Source organism: Betta splendens, chromosome 15, assembly GCF_900634795.4.
Source record: "Betta splendens chromosome 15, fBetSpl5.4, whole genome shotgun sequence".
Classification (NCBI taxonomy): Eukaryota; Metazoa; Chordata; class Actinopteri; order Anabantiformes; family Osphronemidae; genus Betta; species Betta splendens.
Window position 1 is genome coordinate 16549428 of NC_040895.2, and position 16760 is coordinate 16566187.

Sequence of the window (16760 nt, forward strand, 5' to 3'; positions counted from 1 at the left end):
CCAGTTGTAACAGCTTGCGTCGTGATTAAACGCGGAAAAGAAATGGCCCCATGATTGATTTTGACGCTAATTATAACCGACTAGCAAAAATACATTTATGCAAATGCGGCCCGTAGGTCTGAAGTGGCGCGGTGGACAGAAACAGCGAGAGAATATTACCTTCTCCAGCTCCAGAAGATGAAATCGTAAAACTTGAATGGCTTGAATCATCTGGAAAAATTAAAATAACAATAAAAATGAGCTGCTCAAATCTCGTGATATTAAACAGACACGTTTTCCTCAATGCAAGTAACTAGACGAGGAAAATATTCATGTGAATGGATTTTATGTGGAACTGATATTAAAGTTCGACATTATTGCAATACGGAGGGCAGACGGTGCAGACTGACGCTGCAATAAGCCCCAGACCCGGAGACCTCATAGGCTCCAGCTAGTCGTGAGGAAGCGCTGCTTTCATATCACGCTATCACGTACAAAGTGAGGAGCACGAGCGGAACAACTTCCCAGGTGCAGTTCAAAGGTGTGTGACAGCTGTCTGACAGCGGCCCGTCATCTAAAGATACCACCGGGGGCAATCAGGGTATCAAACAGCCCAAAAAGAGGAACATCAGCTCCAATCACGCTTTAAATGTTCCGCCCCACGTACGCGCACGTCTCTCACATACGTGGAAACAGCAGCTGATAACGTCTGCACGAGAAACACAGAGAGACACTTTGGGAAATGAGTTTAGAGTATGCGTCTTACCAGATTATCCAACTCTGGATTCGATGAAAATAAAGGTTTTTCTGCCCGAATCTGAAAGCAAAAACACGATTATACAACAGGTTTATACGGACGGTTTTTGTGTTCTGTTAATTATGACATTAAACGGAGTAATTATATTAATTTCAACTGTACGCACACACAGTCACGTTTTAATTTTTTACTGCGCACTTGCCTTCACGCACGGACGTCAGCGCGTCACACGCGCGGCGCGAGGACGCGCGTGAAAAATAAAGGCAAACTCTGCTGACCTGTTTTGCAAACACTGCTATGTCTTCATTGAAGGATTCCGACGAGCAGACGTCTCCTCCCGCCACCCCGGGCTCTCTGGGGGTGCACGTCGCTAATTCACATTTCTCAAAAATCAGTGCAAGCAGGGGGAACAGGGGGTGCCTGCGAACACACAATAGCAAATGTCACCAGAGAGAACGGCGCCGGGGTCACGACGACTCCAGGCTGGATTTAGCGAGCCGTGCTGCTCTCCAGCAACGCGCCCGTGGGGACCGCTGCTGCAGCCCGTGCTGTTATATTATGCAGAGGCTCGGAGAAGGGCTGTAAACAGCGGCGGACTTCTGTGATTAAATCTAGGCGCGCCTAATGGCATAAAAGCTTTAGAGTCAGTCAAACAACTCCTTGCAGGTCTGCGTTTAGACAGATGTGTGTGTGTGTGTGTGTGTGTGTGTGTTTGTTTGGTTGCATGTGGCTAAATGTGCGAACGTTTGTGAATTATTTATTCCACAAATATGTGCAGGCTGCCAATGTTTAAGGACAATATGACTGGTAAACTTGTGCCAACGTTCAGGCGCCGTGAAAACCTAATGCTAATGGAGGGAATTATTTTAATTAATTAACATTTTAACGGTATTTGTTGATGCCTGCCACATTAATTAAAAGACGAGAGATAACTATTTTTGTTATTAAAAAAACGATGAAACTTCAAATTAAAGTAAGATAAATTATAAAACTATGGCGTTTTAAATTACAGGGATTTTCGTCATAATTATTCTTAAACGTCAGCATAAATTTTCCGTCAAAACCTAAACAGCAGCGCGTCTCCACAACTGAACCGTGTTTTTTATCTCGTCCTCTGTGACCCAGCAGAAACACACTCGACTAACATTAAAGTAAAATGTTCCAGCGGTGCAGGAATTAAAAGAGCATAAAACCCGTGCAGCCTCTGTCTTTCTCGGCGCCTGCGCAGCAAACTGGGCCCCAGTGCTTTGCAGAAACTCGTCCCTGGGACACGCAGCTGTCCCGGGCTCCGCGTCCACGTCGTCCCCCTGTGAGCCCACCCCCACCCGGGCCCGGAGACGCGGCCGTCCCCGTGGGGAGGCGCACACCTACCCGTATATTGCGTCTTTATCCCTCTTGAGAGCGTCGTTAACGGAGGAGCCCATACTGGGAGGCATGGTGTTGGTGTGGGCTGTGTGCGGGTACTGGTGGGAGTGCAGCTGGGGCCCGTGGTTGAGGTGCACCGCCTGCATGGACCGGGCTCCGTGCGGGTCCCCGTACATGGTGGTCGGGATGCCCACCCCGTCCATCGCGTAGTGGGGCAAGTCTTCGTACTGCAACAAACACGCGAGTCCACGGTGATTACGCTTGCACACAACATATCAGACTGCTCGTCACTTCCCGGAAAGTCAGGGGAATATTACGGACGCTCCCGGAGACGCCAGACTTTTCAGGCTTGTGTTTTATTGTAAGAGCGAAGTTCAATCTTACAATAAAACAAAAGTAAAGTTAAATCTGGTCTAAACAGTTTTCTTAATTTCCAGACATTCGATCAGTTCCACATTTATTTCAAGGAGATTTCCGGATTAAATCCTGACACTTGTAACTTCTGCACAACAAGAGAAATAAATTGGTTAAATTCTATAGTTTTCACAAAAATACGTGTTGAAGACTTTAGTCCGAGTGAATTTAAATGTCGCTTATGTTGTGAAAGTCCAGCATTTATTTTGAAGTATAAACTAGTTTTATAACTCACAGTGACCGCTGGAGCTCAGAGGTTAAATATGAACTAGTCCGTGTGTTCAAAATTATGGGCAGCAGAAGAAAGTAAAAGTATACTCGCGTGGCTCAGCTGTGATAATAAATATTAACTGGGGCAGTAATTGTCTTTTAACAGCAAACGCCTGGTGTGTTGTTTTTCACCGTGTACAACAAATGTCTTAAACTTGTTAATTGCTGTGTTTTCTTATTTTAAAGGCTCATAACTGCGCGGGATCTTATTACCCATCAAACGCTGTGGTTGGTTTATGCAACAAACGCGCGTAAACGCGGCTCGTGTTTTCTGACGGGCTCAAATTGAAGCTGGACCTTCAAACTTTTTCACGTGTCACTTTGGCCTTAAATAATACGGTCCGGGCTTCACGCCGTCGTTTGGCAGTTACGGGCCACGCAGCAGGTTGGTTCGAACGCACGAACGCGGGTTCGGTTCGGCTGAAGCTGGAATTAAATGTTTATTTGAGGTTTGTCTCCTCAACAGATTAAAACGGCCCTTGAATTATTGATAGTTCTCGCTAAAAGTGGCAAACTGGTGCTCGGGACGGCGCAAAAAGCGTGATCACTTAGAGCTGAGCGTTTCCACCCAAGGCAAAAAGGTGCAAAGCCCAGCGTGGTGCGGCTGCGGTGCCAGACCACGCGGCTAAATGCGTCCGGCATGTCCCCAACATCTCTCCTTTCACACCGTTTGCTGTCCGTGTGAAGATCCGGCCGCTGCTCTGCAGCAGCTCTGGACTTTATGAATCAAAGTGTTTGTCATCACCTCCACCAAACACCGCCTCGCTGGCGTTACGCTAATAACGCGTATTTTCGCCCACTCCGCGGTTTAAGGAAGAACCGAGGATTAAAAGTGAGCTTTTTGTTTTGTTCATAAATGCTCCAGTGAGAATCTTGACAATGTGGGGAGAAATGTGGACATTTGTTTTGCCTCTGCGCCCTCCCCCCATTTCGCTTCCAGTAACTGGCCTGTCATAACTAATCTAAAAAACATAGGCGATGTGAGATATGATCACGCTTCTAATGTCCCTCAGCGGGCCGGTTTGTGGAGCCAACGCGAGCGGCCGTGCGTAATACCGTGCCAAAAGACGCCCAACATGAAATTGTGCCCGCATGTGTCAGGAAGACGACAGAAACTTTCGCCGCGAGCGTGCGTCCGTGCGGGTACGTGTGTCATTGAGCCACGTTACACAGCACAGCGGACTCAAACTTTTCGGGGGACTGCGCTACGTACCCGTTGCGCCATAACCCTCCTCACTCCCTGGTCGTCCTTTCACTTTAGATAAATCCCCTCTGAGGCCAGGGTGGAGACGAAATTAGGAAAGAAATCCAAGGGAATGAGAGGATGTTTCAGCCAAAATCCCGTTCGCCCTTTTCCACGGAGCGTTGACGCCAGCCGTAGAGCCGCTCTCTGCGCAAGTTTCGCCCCGGCGCTGCGAATAGGTCCTCGGTCCTCGGGGCAGCGGCGCCGCGCTGCGCTTCCAAAACCAGGGCGAAAACACAATAGTCCCTTAAACAAAACTGGCGACTCTCATGGCTTTCTGCCACTCCGCCTGTCAGTCAAAACGCCCGCCACGGCTTGTCAAAAGTACCGGATGAATGATGGTCCGACGCGCGTCTCCACGGGATCGGCACCACCTAAATGTTAATGGTCACAATCACAGTTAAAAAATGAAGCAGCTCTCCTCTCGTTTTCTTTGATCACTCTCAGCTCCCGGCTTGATTTTCTTATGCAAAAGCGTCTAGTGGAGATCAAGAGGAGGTGGGGTGATAATTCTGGCTTAGGCTTTCTTAAAGGAGCCACGATCGATGCTGTGCATGTGTGCGCATACGCGTGTGTGTGCGTGTCCCTCGCTTTCTCTATGCGTGTGAGTGCGTGTGTATGCGTGAGCCGCCTGCCCGTTTGTGTACAATGGATGTGTGTGTTGAGCTGAGGAGGAGCGGAGGATCTGGACCAGACTGCCGAAACCCGGAAGTAGTGGTGGCCATAACAGGTCGCGTCTTATACAACGCACCGGGCTGCAGCAAGTCGCGCGGAGAGGAGGGGAGGGTGGGAGGACCCTGCGAGCCCAGCCAGGCAGCCGCACTCCGAGCTGGAACAACGGGAGATAAACACAATATCCCACTAGTCCAGCGTCACGCATCATCCGCATAAAGTGACTTTGTTATGCGCTCTGGACTCGTTTGTCGCCATTCAAGCGGCAGCGCGCGGCGGCGACGCCTTCAGCTCCAACTTCTCCGCGTGCAAACAGTTAATTTAACGACGCATTGAACCTGCTTTCAACTTTGATGTGAGATGTTGTCAGGTATGTCATCCAACCCCACGGGGTCTGGAGTCTGCACCGGGTCCGGACTGGACTCTACTCACTAACCAAGCATCAGAAAAGCGGGCTGCACGTCTGAAAGTGGGCCGTAGGCAGGATTAGAAAGTCTCAACATGATGTTTGCAGGGAATCCACCGCGAGCTGGAGCCAAACATCCAGTCTTACAGGTTCGGGGCCTCTCGCAGCTCATTATCAGCTTCTGTGCAACACGATTGCACTTGCGTTCTTGTAATAAGGAAATGCACAACACACGGGCTTGGACGGGAGCGGTGCATGTGTTTGTTTTGCACGTGGAGGCAAAACAAGCGGCGGTGCTTGTAATGAGAATCTGCGGCAGCTCTTTGTGTAAAGTCAGCCTCCTTAATTAGCTCTCGGACCGGAACCGACGGACAGAAAGGCAGAGTCCGGACACGAGTCACCGAAACGTTACAGCAGCGTTCCAGAGCATCTTTTATGTCTTAAACGCCAGTTCACACGTCGCCAGTCCCTCTCCCCCACAGCAGCGCCGAATGGGTCGCTCCAGCCTGCCCGGGCTGTCCAATGGCAGGGAGCGACGGGCATGGGAGCCCCCTATTGGCTCCCCACCAGATCGATCCGGGGCTGATTGATCGGTTTTAGGCCGCGTTCGCTCCGAGGCGCAAAACAAAAGCGTCGTCCGCGAATAGAAAACGCACACTTTGTGTTTCCTGACAGCTGCTGCCCGCGATAAATCCACCAAACCCCGAGTATTGGACCGAATCTTGTCCACACTGTTTTTCTGTTCATACATCTCTGACTACTTCACTTGTAGACGCAGCCAGAGAAACCCACTGCGCACAAGAGTTTGAACTCAAGTCTCAGTTTAATAGTTTCTAGACGTGAACGGAACTTCATAAAGAGGCGCTCAGTTTGCAGAGGAGAGATTGTAAAAGTTTGGTCAAATATTGATGAGCTCTGATTTGTGGAAGGAGCAACTTAGATTCTCGAGTAATTTCAGGCAGTAGAAGTAATGATCTCACTGAGTAATATGCGGCTGTAAATTAACTAAATATTAGAATTTACTATAAGTCTATTAGTCATAAGTCATTTCTGGACCGGGATATCAATGGAGTGCACATATTTTTCATTTAGTTTCTTCATTAATTAAAAAAGGTGCTAAACTGTCTCAAACGCTGCCTAAACTATTTAAGAGACATTCGTGGGAAATGAAGCAATAACCTACAAGAAGTTCAGCGACTGAGTCGGTTTGAACGTGCACGTGTCCGGGATTTTCACAAATTCTGATTCCTGATTGCTGTTTGTTTGTGTGGTTGTTTTCCACGCGCTGTTCCTCAGCTCGAGGTCCAGGCAACTTTTGTTTGTTCCACCCAGACACGCAGGAGCAGAACGTGTGCGAAGCAGCTCATTTATCTGCAGATTAAGCCCAGACCGCGTTGCCAGTCGGTGACAGCCTGATATGAAGGCTCTTTCCTTTTTTCCGCCGCGCAGCGCGTTCAGTCATCGATCACCTGCTCCGGTGACAGAAACGGTGTCATAACTTGATAATGCGGCTTCACACATTCAGCGGTTCTTCGTGTGGTAAAAGCCGAGCGGTGGGATCCGATGGGACAATAACGCAGGCTTGAAGTGACTTAAAGCCTGCTGCAGTCCGGCCAGAGCGCGTGCGGGGCGCGGACTGCGGAGCGGCACCGGAGCGGCGCACAACGTGCGGACTGGCGCACAACGTGCGGACTGGCGCACAGACACGGACCACATAATAAACTGGACCGACTTACGCTTGCGGAGATGGTTAATTCAGTTAATTATTGGTGAGTAGAAGCTCTACGTCTCTCATCCTTTTTTAATTGTCATTTTAAATAATTAAGAGGCTTATTCTTACCACTTATATATATTCGTATATTCGGCACGTAAAAGTTTTTTAATGATTGACAATTTTCTGCACGAATCCACATTCAGATAAAGGTTTTGTTTCAACGTAACGCCAAAAGGAGAAGCAGCTCTATACACCACAAGGTGCTCAACATTTTAGTGAGCAATTGAGAAGAAATAAGGCTGCATTAACGTGAAAGAAGCGCCTGCCCACTGTAAAATAACTGCTATGGCATTATAAAGCAATTAAGCTCCTTCAATTAGTGTCTACAAAAGCAAAGTGGAGCTGCACTTTCTCTCCTGGAGCTGCTCTTTCGTGAGGGTCAGCGCATTTTGGCATTCTCAAAGAGAGGGGGGGGTGCAAACACCGTCATTTCTGTTTAATCCGCTTTGCGTTGACGGCAATGCTCGAGTCGTTTCAATAAAATCAGTAGGTATTACTTTCAAATGGCTGAATGCAAATTGACAGCATGTTTGACCGCTGAAACAAATGAAAGCGTCAGGAGGTGGCGGCTGCGCCGCGACTTTACGCAGAGAAGCGTCAGTGTTTAAGTTCACCTATAAATATAATTATTGGAGAAAGCCAGTGTTTATTAGTCATTATTATGTAACAATCCTACGCCACTAAAAGATACTTAGGTTAGAAAAATGTTATTTTTTCAAGATAGTTTTGATGAAATAAAAATAAATAAATATATATATAGGTCAGAACTGCAGATGAGTGTCTGCTTGTCGGTGATCGTTTGTTGCTCATCTGTGGCTGTTTAAAGAAACAAGGAGTAACTGGCAGCCAGAGGAGTCAAACGGAGGTCAAACCTCGCGCAGCCCCGCAGCTCTGCGCCCAAACGTGTTGGGATCCGCAAGAAAAGGCCACTGGGTTCCTCTGCTGTGTGTCACACTGGCAGATAGATCGACCTGCTGGGAGGTTTTCACGGCGTATCTAATTATATGAACCTACTAGTATATTACCGGCTGTCACAAAACCCAGTCGGATTCATTAGGGTGCGTTCAGGCGCTGGGAGCCGGTCTGGGATTATTCAGTTCGAAAAGCTTTGAGCAAACAAATCATCCCTTTTGCCTCGAGAGGTTTATTTTAAAGGTCTGCGCAACAAGTTTTAATATGAAGCAGGACCAATAAGAAAAGCACATATTGTACCAGAAGTCCATATCATAGTTAACAAATTGTCACTAATTAATGAAAATGAAGGGAGACAGAACAACGTTTGAACGCAGCAATTGCAGTTATTATAAGCAGAGGAACGTTTGCAAAGGTTCATGAATTATTTTAGGAGAATTTTCAAACTAAACCCAGAAGAGTATAATTAAATTAGAAAAACAACATGGTCAGGACTAAACCACAAGCTCTGATAATAAAATATTATAATCCAACATTAATCCTAACCCATGAAATCAGTTCCGTCTTTTCTTAAGGCTCACTCTTTCCCTCTGGGACCGGTCCCTGCTGCTGGATTCTGCAGTGCGGCCCAAATGTTCATCGTGAGCCGCTCTCGTCTCACACACATTAATGCTTAATCATTTGCGCCTTCTACCGGAGCTGCTGGAAATTACACGTCAGGCAGAAACACAGAGGAAGAGTCCTGTTCAGATAATTAAGACAGAAGCAAAGGTTCAACCTGCTGTAAAAACCTGCCGTCAGACTCTGTTTACTGCTTAGTATTTTTTACTATTGAATCTGTAAAGAAGCCATTTATCATTATCTGTGTTATGTAAATAATTTCACCTGCTAATAAAACACATATTGAAGCCAGTTGTCTTTTTGGTTTGTTGCCATTTATTTGTAGCATGTCTTTGTGTCACAGGAAAAAAAAAGCAGCTGTTCATCACTTCTACATTTAAAATACTGTGAGCGTGACATTGTGATATAACACTGTGATATTTATATGTAATTGTACGTTATATTTGAGCTGTGAGTGATGGTCAAAAGCATCTGAGGTATAAACAAATTCCAAATGAAAGCAAAGCCTTGTATGATTGAAACCTAAGATTAAATCTGGTGGAGAAATACGACGCTGAGCAGCTTTTTAAAGAACAGCTCATTGCTGGATTTCACCGGCACCGATCGCTACGTTTCAAGCAGAACAGAAACCTGCGGCCTCGTTCGGCTCGGCCGGAGCCGAGAAGTAGAAGCAGCAGCTGCTGCCGTCGTAGGCGTCGCATCAACGTGCACGCGACGCTCAGCGATGAAGACGAGGGACCGAAGGCGCTCACGAGCGGCTCGGACCGGCGTCCACGCATCACACCCGCCCGTACAGATGTGATCAACAGCTGCTTTCCTACAGCGACCCACGCAGCGTATGCATCCCAGCACACACACACACACACACACACACACACACACACACACACACACACACACACACACACACACACACACACACACACACACACACACACACACCGCTTGTCACAACAGCTGCACTGAACGCTGCCAGTCAATTTTCACTTTGCAGCACCGGCCACCAGGTCAGCAGCTCCGCTTTTACTCTGAGAGGCTGCAGAGGCTGAATTAACCCCACAGACGGATTGAGGGCCCATCGCTATCACGCACACGTCCAGGCCTCCCCCTCATCTCCTTCCCGCCTTCCCCTTCCAGCAGCATTTGTCACCACTGCTATTATTTCAGGTGTGCTAATGGCATAGCAGACACTTCTGCTGGGAGAGGAGGAGACATGACGGAGTGAGAAGAGTGGGACAGAAGGAGAAACAGAAGGAGAGGAGGATTATCATCATCATCATCATCGGCATCACATTAACTCCTCTCTCCAGCAAAAATCCATGAGCGGAGGACTGGGTGGGGTGAGGTGAGGGTGAGGCGAGGGTGAGGGGCGGCATGTGACGGCCAGTTGTGCCATTCAGAGCGGAGGGGTAAGGATGGCAGAGGGTAGGTGGGGGAGGGTGGGGGTCTCACACTTCCCAAGGAGGCTGTGAATTGATCAGCACCTCAGAGGGAGAAAAGGGAGGGGGGGTGGGGGGGTGGAAGTGAGAAAAAGTAAGCGCGGCAAATCAGGGAGATGAAGGATGGCGATGAGGAGAGAACGAGTGGAAAAAGGCGGGTGTCGGAGCCGAGCTATAAAACCGGGGGGGGGGGGGGGTGATAGAAAGGGAGTAGTGAGGGAGGAAGAGGTGTGAAGACTCATCTTTTCCTGGATGGGTGTGAGGCTCTGCAGCAGAGTGGCCTGGGAGCACAGCATAGCCTAGTGGTAATAAAGCAGCGAGCCCCAGCACAAGCTGCCAGGTCAGAGCGGATCAATGGCGTTTCCAGGCGCAGACGCAAATACGCGTTCACATTCGTACGGACGTTCAATATAATGAGGAGGACGACTTGTGTGTTTGCTTTGTTAGAGCCTTTAAGGAACCTCCAGCTTGTTGCTTCTAGTCAGTGTGGAATGTTTCATACATAATTACATCTGTAGATGTGATTTTATGTTTGGCTTAGTCACAATAAATACAAAACCTGAGGTTTCTCTTCTAACCTGTGTCAGATGGGCGCCGTTCTGGGCTCCAGAGTGAAGCTGCTCCACATGATGGCTGCTTTCTCATCCAGGCAGCTGGTGGAGTATAAAAGCTGCTTCCATGACCACTGTTTGGCTTTGTGGCCGATGTGCATCTCTCAGTCTGCAGTAAACACATGGTCAGCACAAAAAAATCAAAGACGCACACGCGCGCACACACACACACACACACACACACACACACACACACACACACACACACACACACACACACACACACACACACACACACACACACACACACACACACACACACACACACACACACACAAAAAGCACCACGCAGCGTTTATACCACGACGATGACGAAGGCGATAAAAGCTTAAACTTCTCACTATTTAAACCTAACGCTGAATAAATTGCCAGCGCTGCAGGTTAAACTTTAACAGCTTCTATAGAAGCAGACATGTTGGATAACACGTAATAAAGTGATGGACAACAGTCATCCCGTACATTACTGCACTGCTGCGGAGCTAATTTGTTGTAAGTCAGAGTCGGACGCTAACGCAGGACTGAGGGAACGGACTGAACCCGCTAAAATATCAGTTTACACAAAGCTCTGTAATCTGTGGGAGCAGCGAGTGCAGACGGTGCGGTTGTGTTTGAAAACATCCTCATCATCTCAGGGAGGTTCGCAGAAGCAAGAGCCGCTTCCTGCTTGTTTTTCATTTTAACATTAACATGAGACGTAAGCAGGAGTCCGGTGCCAAACGGCCAGCGGTTCCACATCTGCCAAGCGTTCAGCACGAGCCTGCTACTGATTTGCAACAGTGCATTCTGCACAACTGCTCTGAAGGACGCACAATGAAAGCTGAGTGAGTCCAGGAGGTGGTCGGCAGACAGAGCGGGCAGCGGGCGGCCGCTACAGCCAACCTGGCAACCCGGAATCACATTACAAACACACTGACCCAGCGGCTGCCGTCAGCACGTCTCTCCCACAACGTTATCCGTAGTGAAGGTCCTGAAGAGGTCAGAGGTCACCGGTCGCACTCACGTTCACTGTGCAGGACCCACAAACACACAGTGAAGTGTCGCCGCGTCTGTGGCTCCGCTGCAGCGGACGGAGCCCCAGACGCAGCAACCAGCGCCAACTCGCTTTCTTTAAAAAGTTCCTCCAAACCTCATGCAAACTGTCAAAGAACCAAGGTTGTGTGATTTGTTGCAAATGTATTGCACTTAGCTTTTGTTAATTATCACAAGTGTCATAACCATCAGAAGACAACAACAGACGAGTCTGCGCGCGCTAATGTTTGACACTTCTATCTTTGTACTCTTTGTTCTGTCGCTCCTTCTTCCCTCCTTTGTTTATCACACATTATACCACACCTGCCTCGCATAATTATTCTCCCCTCCCGCGTTTATGCTTCGGCCCTGAATTTCTAAATGCAGACAGAAGCTGTAAATGTGAGGATTTCTATTCTGAAAGCGGTTTATTGGCTCTGAGAGGAAATGAAAAAAACCGCTACTTTGATTAACGTCAGGGGAATGTTTAATAACTGGTATTTTGTTTTCCATTATTTGTTTGAAAGAATATTTTTTAATATTTCAAAAATGACTTCTCTACATATACACAACCTGGACAGTGGACAGTTGCCTACACTACCCACAATGCATTTGGTCATTTGAGCACAGGATTTTTCAGAGGTTGTGCTTGGTAACATTCAGGTAAAGGAATCTTACATTCATACATAAATAACTATTATTTATTATGAATGGTCAGACGTTTTCTCTGAGACCTTCGGGTGACGTGAGGTTTCCGCTCAGTGCGCGTTACACAACATCGCTGTCATGATGAGGAGCACACACCAAATATTTCTGCAATTTGACAAAGGGGAAAACAGCCGCAAAGGAAAGAGAAAATGATCAGCGTACAGAAAGAGTGACACAGTTAATCAGGCTGAATTGACATGTTAGCAATGATCACATTGTTTCTGGATCCGCTCCTCACCACCAAACCACCAGAACCTCCGCTGGAGCAGAGCTTGAAACTCCACATCCTGCCTCTGGCATCAAAGCCTGGAATTAAAGCTAAAATCAAACATTCTCTTCATCCACAGCGTAGAACTGCACTAAACATTATTAAATGAAGCTGTAATTATTTTATATAAAAACATGAGCTGGACAGAACTACATTATCTGCCGGTTCCCACTGACAGGACGTCTGTCACAGCCCATCTGCAGCGCTGGTCCAGCTCGTTACTTGACCCGTCCTTCCTACCTGTGGAAATATAAATCTACTGGTGATTTAGGAGCGCGGGTTAATCCGATTCTCCCGAGGGAGTCGACATCACAGGGCTGCACACGCTCATTTCAGAGCTTGACCTTTCACCCAGCGGGCACTAGAAAAGGAATCTGGTGGGGTCACGTATCCAAAACCATTACAGATCACATGCAATTTCCCTCAGACGTTCAGACAGGTAAATTGTGCGTGTGCATGTGTGTGTGGCACAAACTTCCCCCATGAACCACAGAGAAACACGTGTAAACGTAGAAAAACGTCCCCTTTGATGCTGCAGCCACAACATTATCAAATATGAAACGCAAACAAAATGTACCTGAACACAACACGCGCCCACAAACAGCCCGTCTGCGAGTCGGCCTCCAGCTGACGGCATCAGCGCAACCCGATCCGGCTTAATACAGACCCTTACCTGCATTTACTGCTCCGTTAAAACGCCCTCGTGTTGTTCTACCAATTCACCACACTATAATTGCACAGACTGCATATGGTCCTCATCTACTGGCAGCACGAGATAAAAGCCGAGCGGCTGCGAGCGCATGACGCAGGGGAGTGTGTGTGTGTGTGTGTGTGTGTGTGTGTGTGTGTGTGTGTGTGTGTGTGTGTGTGCGTGTAGACCTCACTGTCTGCGTGCACGTGAGGAGGTATGTGAGCATTTTAGGCCAAATTGGACTCAACATAACTCAGGGAACGGTTAGGAAAACTGCATGATGTCACTGTTATTACACTGTAAACGGAGTTGATTTGGCCGCTCCGACATGTGCAGCGAGCCTGCTTCACAGATTCCACCTTGTACATCCAGGCTTTGAAGTGCTCACCGAGAATCAAAGCGAAGTAACGACACTTCAAACCGAATTAGTCCACTAATTAGTCGCATATTGTGTTTTATTACGTTTTTCAAGGATATTTGGGACAGTTTTACATAAAAATGAGGCAAGAAAAGAAGCAAAATAATTAAAAGAGCGAAATTAAACATGCAACAGCGTGTGTGAAGGGACAGTGGGTCACTCACATCCCTGGCTGCGCAGCAACCACTGCACAGATAGAAGCCCGTGTTTTCTAATTGATGCAACTTAAGGTGATGACTTTGGCAGGAAACTAAATAAACTAAATAAACAGCTCAATAGCTGGATTAAGACTGACAGCAGATTGGCTTGGGCACAACCTCCCTGTGCTTTCGTGGCGCTAATGCCAGCGCTTTGCCTGCTCTGCCCAGTCAGGTTTATGAAAGTCAGGAGGATTAGAGCCCAGCTGGGGCTCAGTAAACCAACACTCCGTCCTCCAACTCACACCACCGTACACGACTTCCCAAACAAATCGCGATGTCCACCCGCCCTCCTTTATTTCAGGCTCCTCGCTGTTTTTCCCTCTTTGCAGGCATCGCTAAAACGCAGCCTCGCACTGCAACTCTCACACACACACACACACACACACACACACACACACACACACACACACACACACACACACACACACACACACACACACACACACACACACACACACACACACACACACACACACACACTCTGCTCCAAATTAAAATACCAAGGCTTATTGAGCAATACTCCTCTAATGGTTTCATCCACCACTGGTTTTATCTTTGCACACAAACACACATGCTGCCTCTCGGCTCCAACCTAAAGGAGCGGGTTTCTTCTCTTCTTACGTAAGCTGGCAGAAAATCTCCTAAATCCCTCTCTTCTGCAGTTGTTGTGTTGTGTTTCAGCTGGCGCTCCCTCTGAAAATGCATCTGAGACCGGGGCAATTAGAACCTGAGCCGGGCCTTGGCGCATCAGACCATTTAGCATAAGCGCTAATAAGGACAGCTATTGAAAACCCGGGTCTATCTGTGCTGCAGGTCTGGTGCTACTGGTTGTGTTTTGATGCCACCGAGTCATATCAAAAAGCTTGAAGATGTTTGATTCTGCCAGAGAAATGTCAAATCATAGCGTTTATACGGTGAACGTGAAGATTTCTTTCGCTGCTAGGACCCAGACCGGTTCCTGCCTCATGAGCTTTTTATATTAGATGTTAAAAACTTGAGTGACTTTTAACTTTGGCTCATTTCAAAGCACGTGCAAAGGATGTTCACCTGCGTCCAAAACACTGAGCTTCACAGCATTTCCACCACATCTGGTGACAGGTGCACAAAGGCCCAAATATGTTAAATGACCAGAGAGGGACAGTGGAGGAAAACAGGGCTACAAGAGACCCGGGAACAATGCAACAGACAATGGGGAGGAAGGGTCAGAGAGAGAGAAAGGAGGAGAGAAGGAGTGAACAAGGCAGGAAAAAAGCAAGAAAAGTGAAAGAAAGAGCAATGGAAGGTTGCTGCTAATTCTTCCATATCTAAGCCTCTTTGCAGAAACTCCCTTTGTCTTCCAAGTCCCAGTCATTAGAGCCTAATCCTATCAACCAGGGGCTAATCTGAGGGCAGAGGGTTCAGGCCCCTCAACACTCACACACACACACACACACACACAAACATGAAAAACACTGCAACACCCAGATTTACACACTAGTGCTCGCACGTGTGCACACAAAGACATGCACAGGTTTAACATGCACGCACATACGCAGTGCATTTTTATTAAACTAATTAAGTTAGCGTGACGTACGTCCACAGAGTCATGTGGACACAGAATACGTACATGCCGCTGGAGCTGAGACCTGCACATGTGCTGCAGCAGGAGGGGGGGGGGGGGGGGGGGGGGGGGGGGCATCAGCTTCCCACACATTCCAGCAGAGCCATCATCATTCTCCTCTTTATTTCAGCGCTGACTATGCCCAAGATTAGTTATTGATCAGCCAGGATATAAATTATTCTAAAGTGAAAGCCCAACAACACAGTCATTATAGATCGACTATTGACCACCTCCAATACATCATTCCTTTTCCACTGCACTGCACCCCTGCCACCGGACGGAGAAATGCTCAAATAATGAGATGGGGGATTTTTATGACTTGGCCACACTCTGTTTGACCTTTCAAGGAAGGTAGCGGGATAAGATCAGCGTGGAGTTCTTCAAATGCGACGCCTTTCAGAGAGTTTGCCCAGAATGACAGGAGAAATTAAGACAGAGGCAGATTTCACTGGGGAGAAATTAACAGCAAGAGGTTTTCTCAGGTTCCAAGATGTTTATTACAGTTAATTATTGGCCTTTGTGGAAATGTCTAAGGTTTCATCTTTCAAAATAAATTACAGCAGAAATTTATAAAAATGTCAATTTTGCGCACACAAATTTACCTTATTATTTGAAAAGTTTGAGTAAAAAGAAACCATAATAATTCATTGATTAATGGGTGTATTAGTTTTTCCTACCAGACAAATCGTTCAGTCAATGAAATGTCATAAACTAGTTAATGCAGGATTTAATCAGTGCCTGTATTAGGGGAAATCCAAGCCCACTGCATTCAGAGCCACTGTGTGTAAAACAGACAAGCCTAATGTTTCCCTATTTTTGCTCAAATTATTTCTCTCAGTTGCAGGAAAGAGAGAGAGAAAGAATGATTCACGCGTCGGGTGCAGCGTAAGCTGACATTCAGGCGTCACCTGTAGCTTCCTCCCTCCTCCAGTCACAGCTACGGCTTCTACTGGCCTTTATTCTCAGAACAAGTGATGCAGCGACTTTCATTTCAGGCCTCGCAGGTGCTTTTGTGACTCAAGTGTGTGTAGGCGGTTTGGGAGCACGGCTCCTCTGTGTCGATTGTGGGTTCCATCACACTTTGCTTTGTTGTTGCTTCGTGGGGACCTGGGAGGAGGAGGAGGAGATAGGGATGGTAACAAATGGAGGATTTTATCTTTGGAGGTGTCAGAGAGTTAAGCAAAGTGTGAAATACTTAAAGCATCAGGGCAACACAATCTCCTGCTGGTCACAGTATAAATCACCATATATTCTTATTGGCCTAAGCCCTTGTTATGAGTAAATACATCCACAGGCAAGAGAGTCTGGCAGGGTTCACAGCAGATTCATCCAGCAATGGCAGAGGGAAAGTCACTGTGTGTGTGTGTGTGTGTGTGTGTGTGTGTGTGTGTGTGTGTGTGTGTG

The 16760-nt window shown here is 47.5% G+C and overlaps 1 protein-coding gene and 1 long non-coding RNA gene across 3 annotated transcripts in view; both read right to left on the minus strand.

Annotated features, from left to right (window-relative positions):
• Window positions 1–10572, minus strand: part of meis1b (Meis homeobox 1 b) — a 72461-nt gene extending 61889 nt beyond the window's left edge. The window contains exons 1-5 of one of the 2 annotated variants that reach the window (XM_029174910.3): window positions 10431–10572; window positions 2108–2328; window positions 1015–1156; window positions 746–796; window positions 160–210 (exon numbers count right to left, since the gene is read on the minus strand). In XM_029174910.3, the coding sequence (XP_029030743.1) occupies window positions 160–210; window positions 746–796; window positions 1015–1156; window positions 2108–2304 (441 nt within the window). In that variant the 5' untranslated portion in view covers window positions 2305–2328; window positions 10431–10572. Of the gene's footprint in view, window positions 1–159; window positions 211–745; window positions 797–1014; window positions 1157–2107; window positions 2329–3998; window positions 4737–10430 lie in introns of those variants that run through there. The other variant, XM_029174909.3, reaches the window with a different exon arrangement.
• Window positions 10573–10598: 26 nt separating this feature from the next.
• The window catches only part of LOC114870393 (uncharacterized), a 76165-nt gene continuing 70003 nt past the window's right edge, over window positions 10599–16760 (minus strand). The window contains exons 7-8 of the long non-coding RNA XR_008692533.1: window positions 16265–16463; window positions 10599–12687 (exon numbers count right to left, since the gene is read on the minus strand). This is a non-coding gene — a long non-coding RNA (uncharacterized LOC114870393). The remainder of the gene's footprint in view (window positions 12688–16264; window positions 16464–16760) is intronic.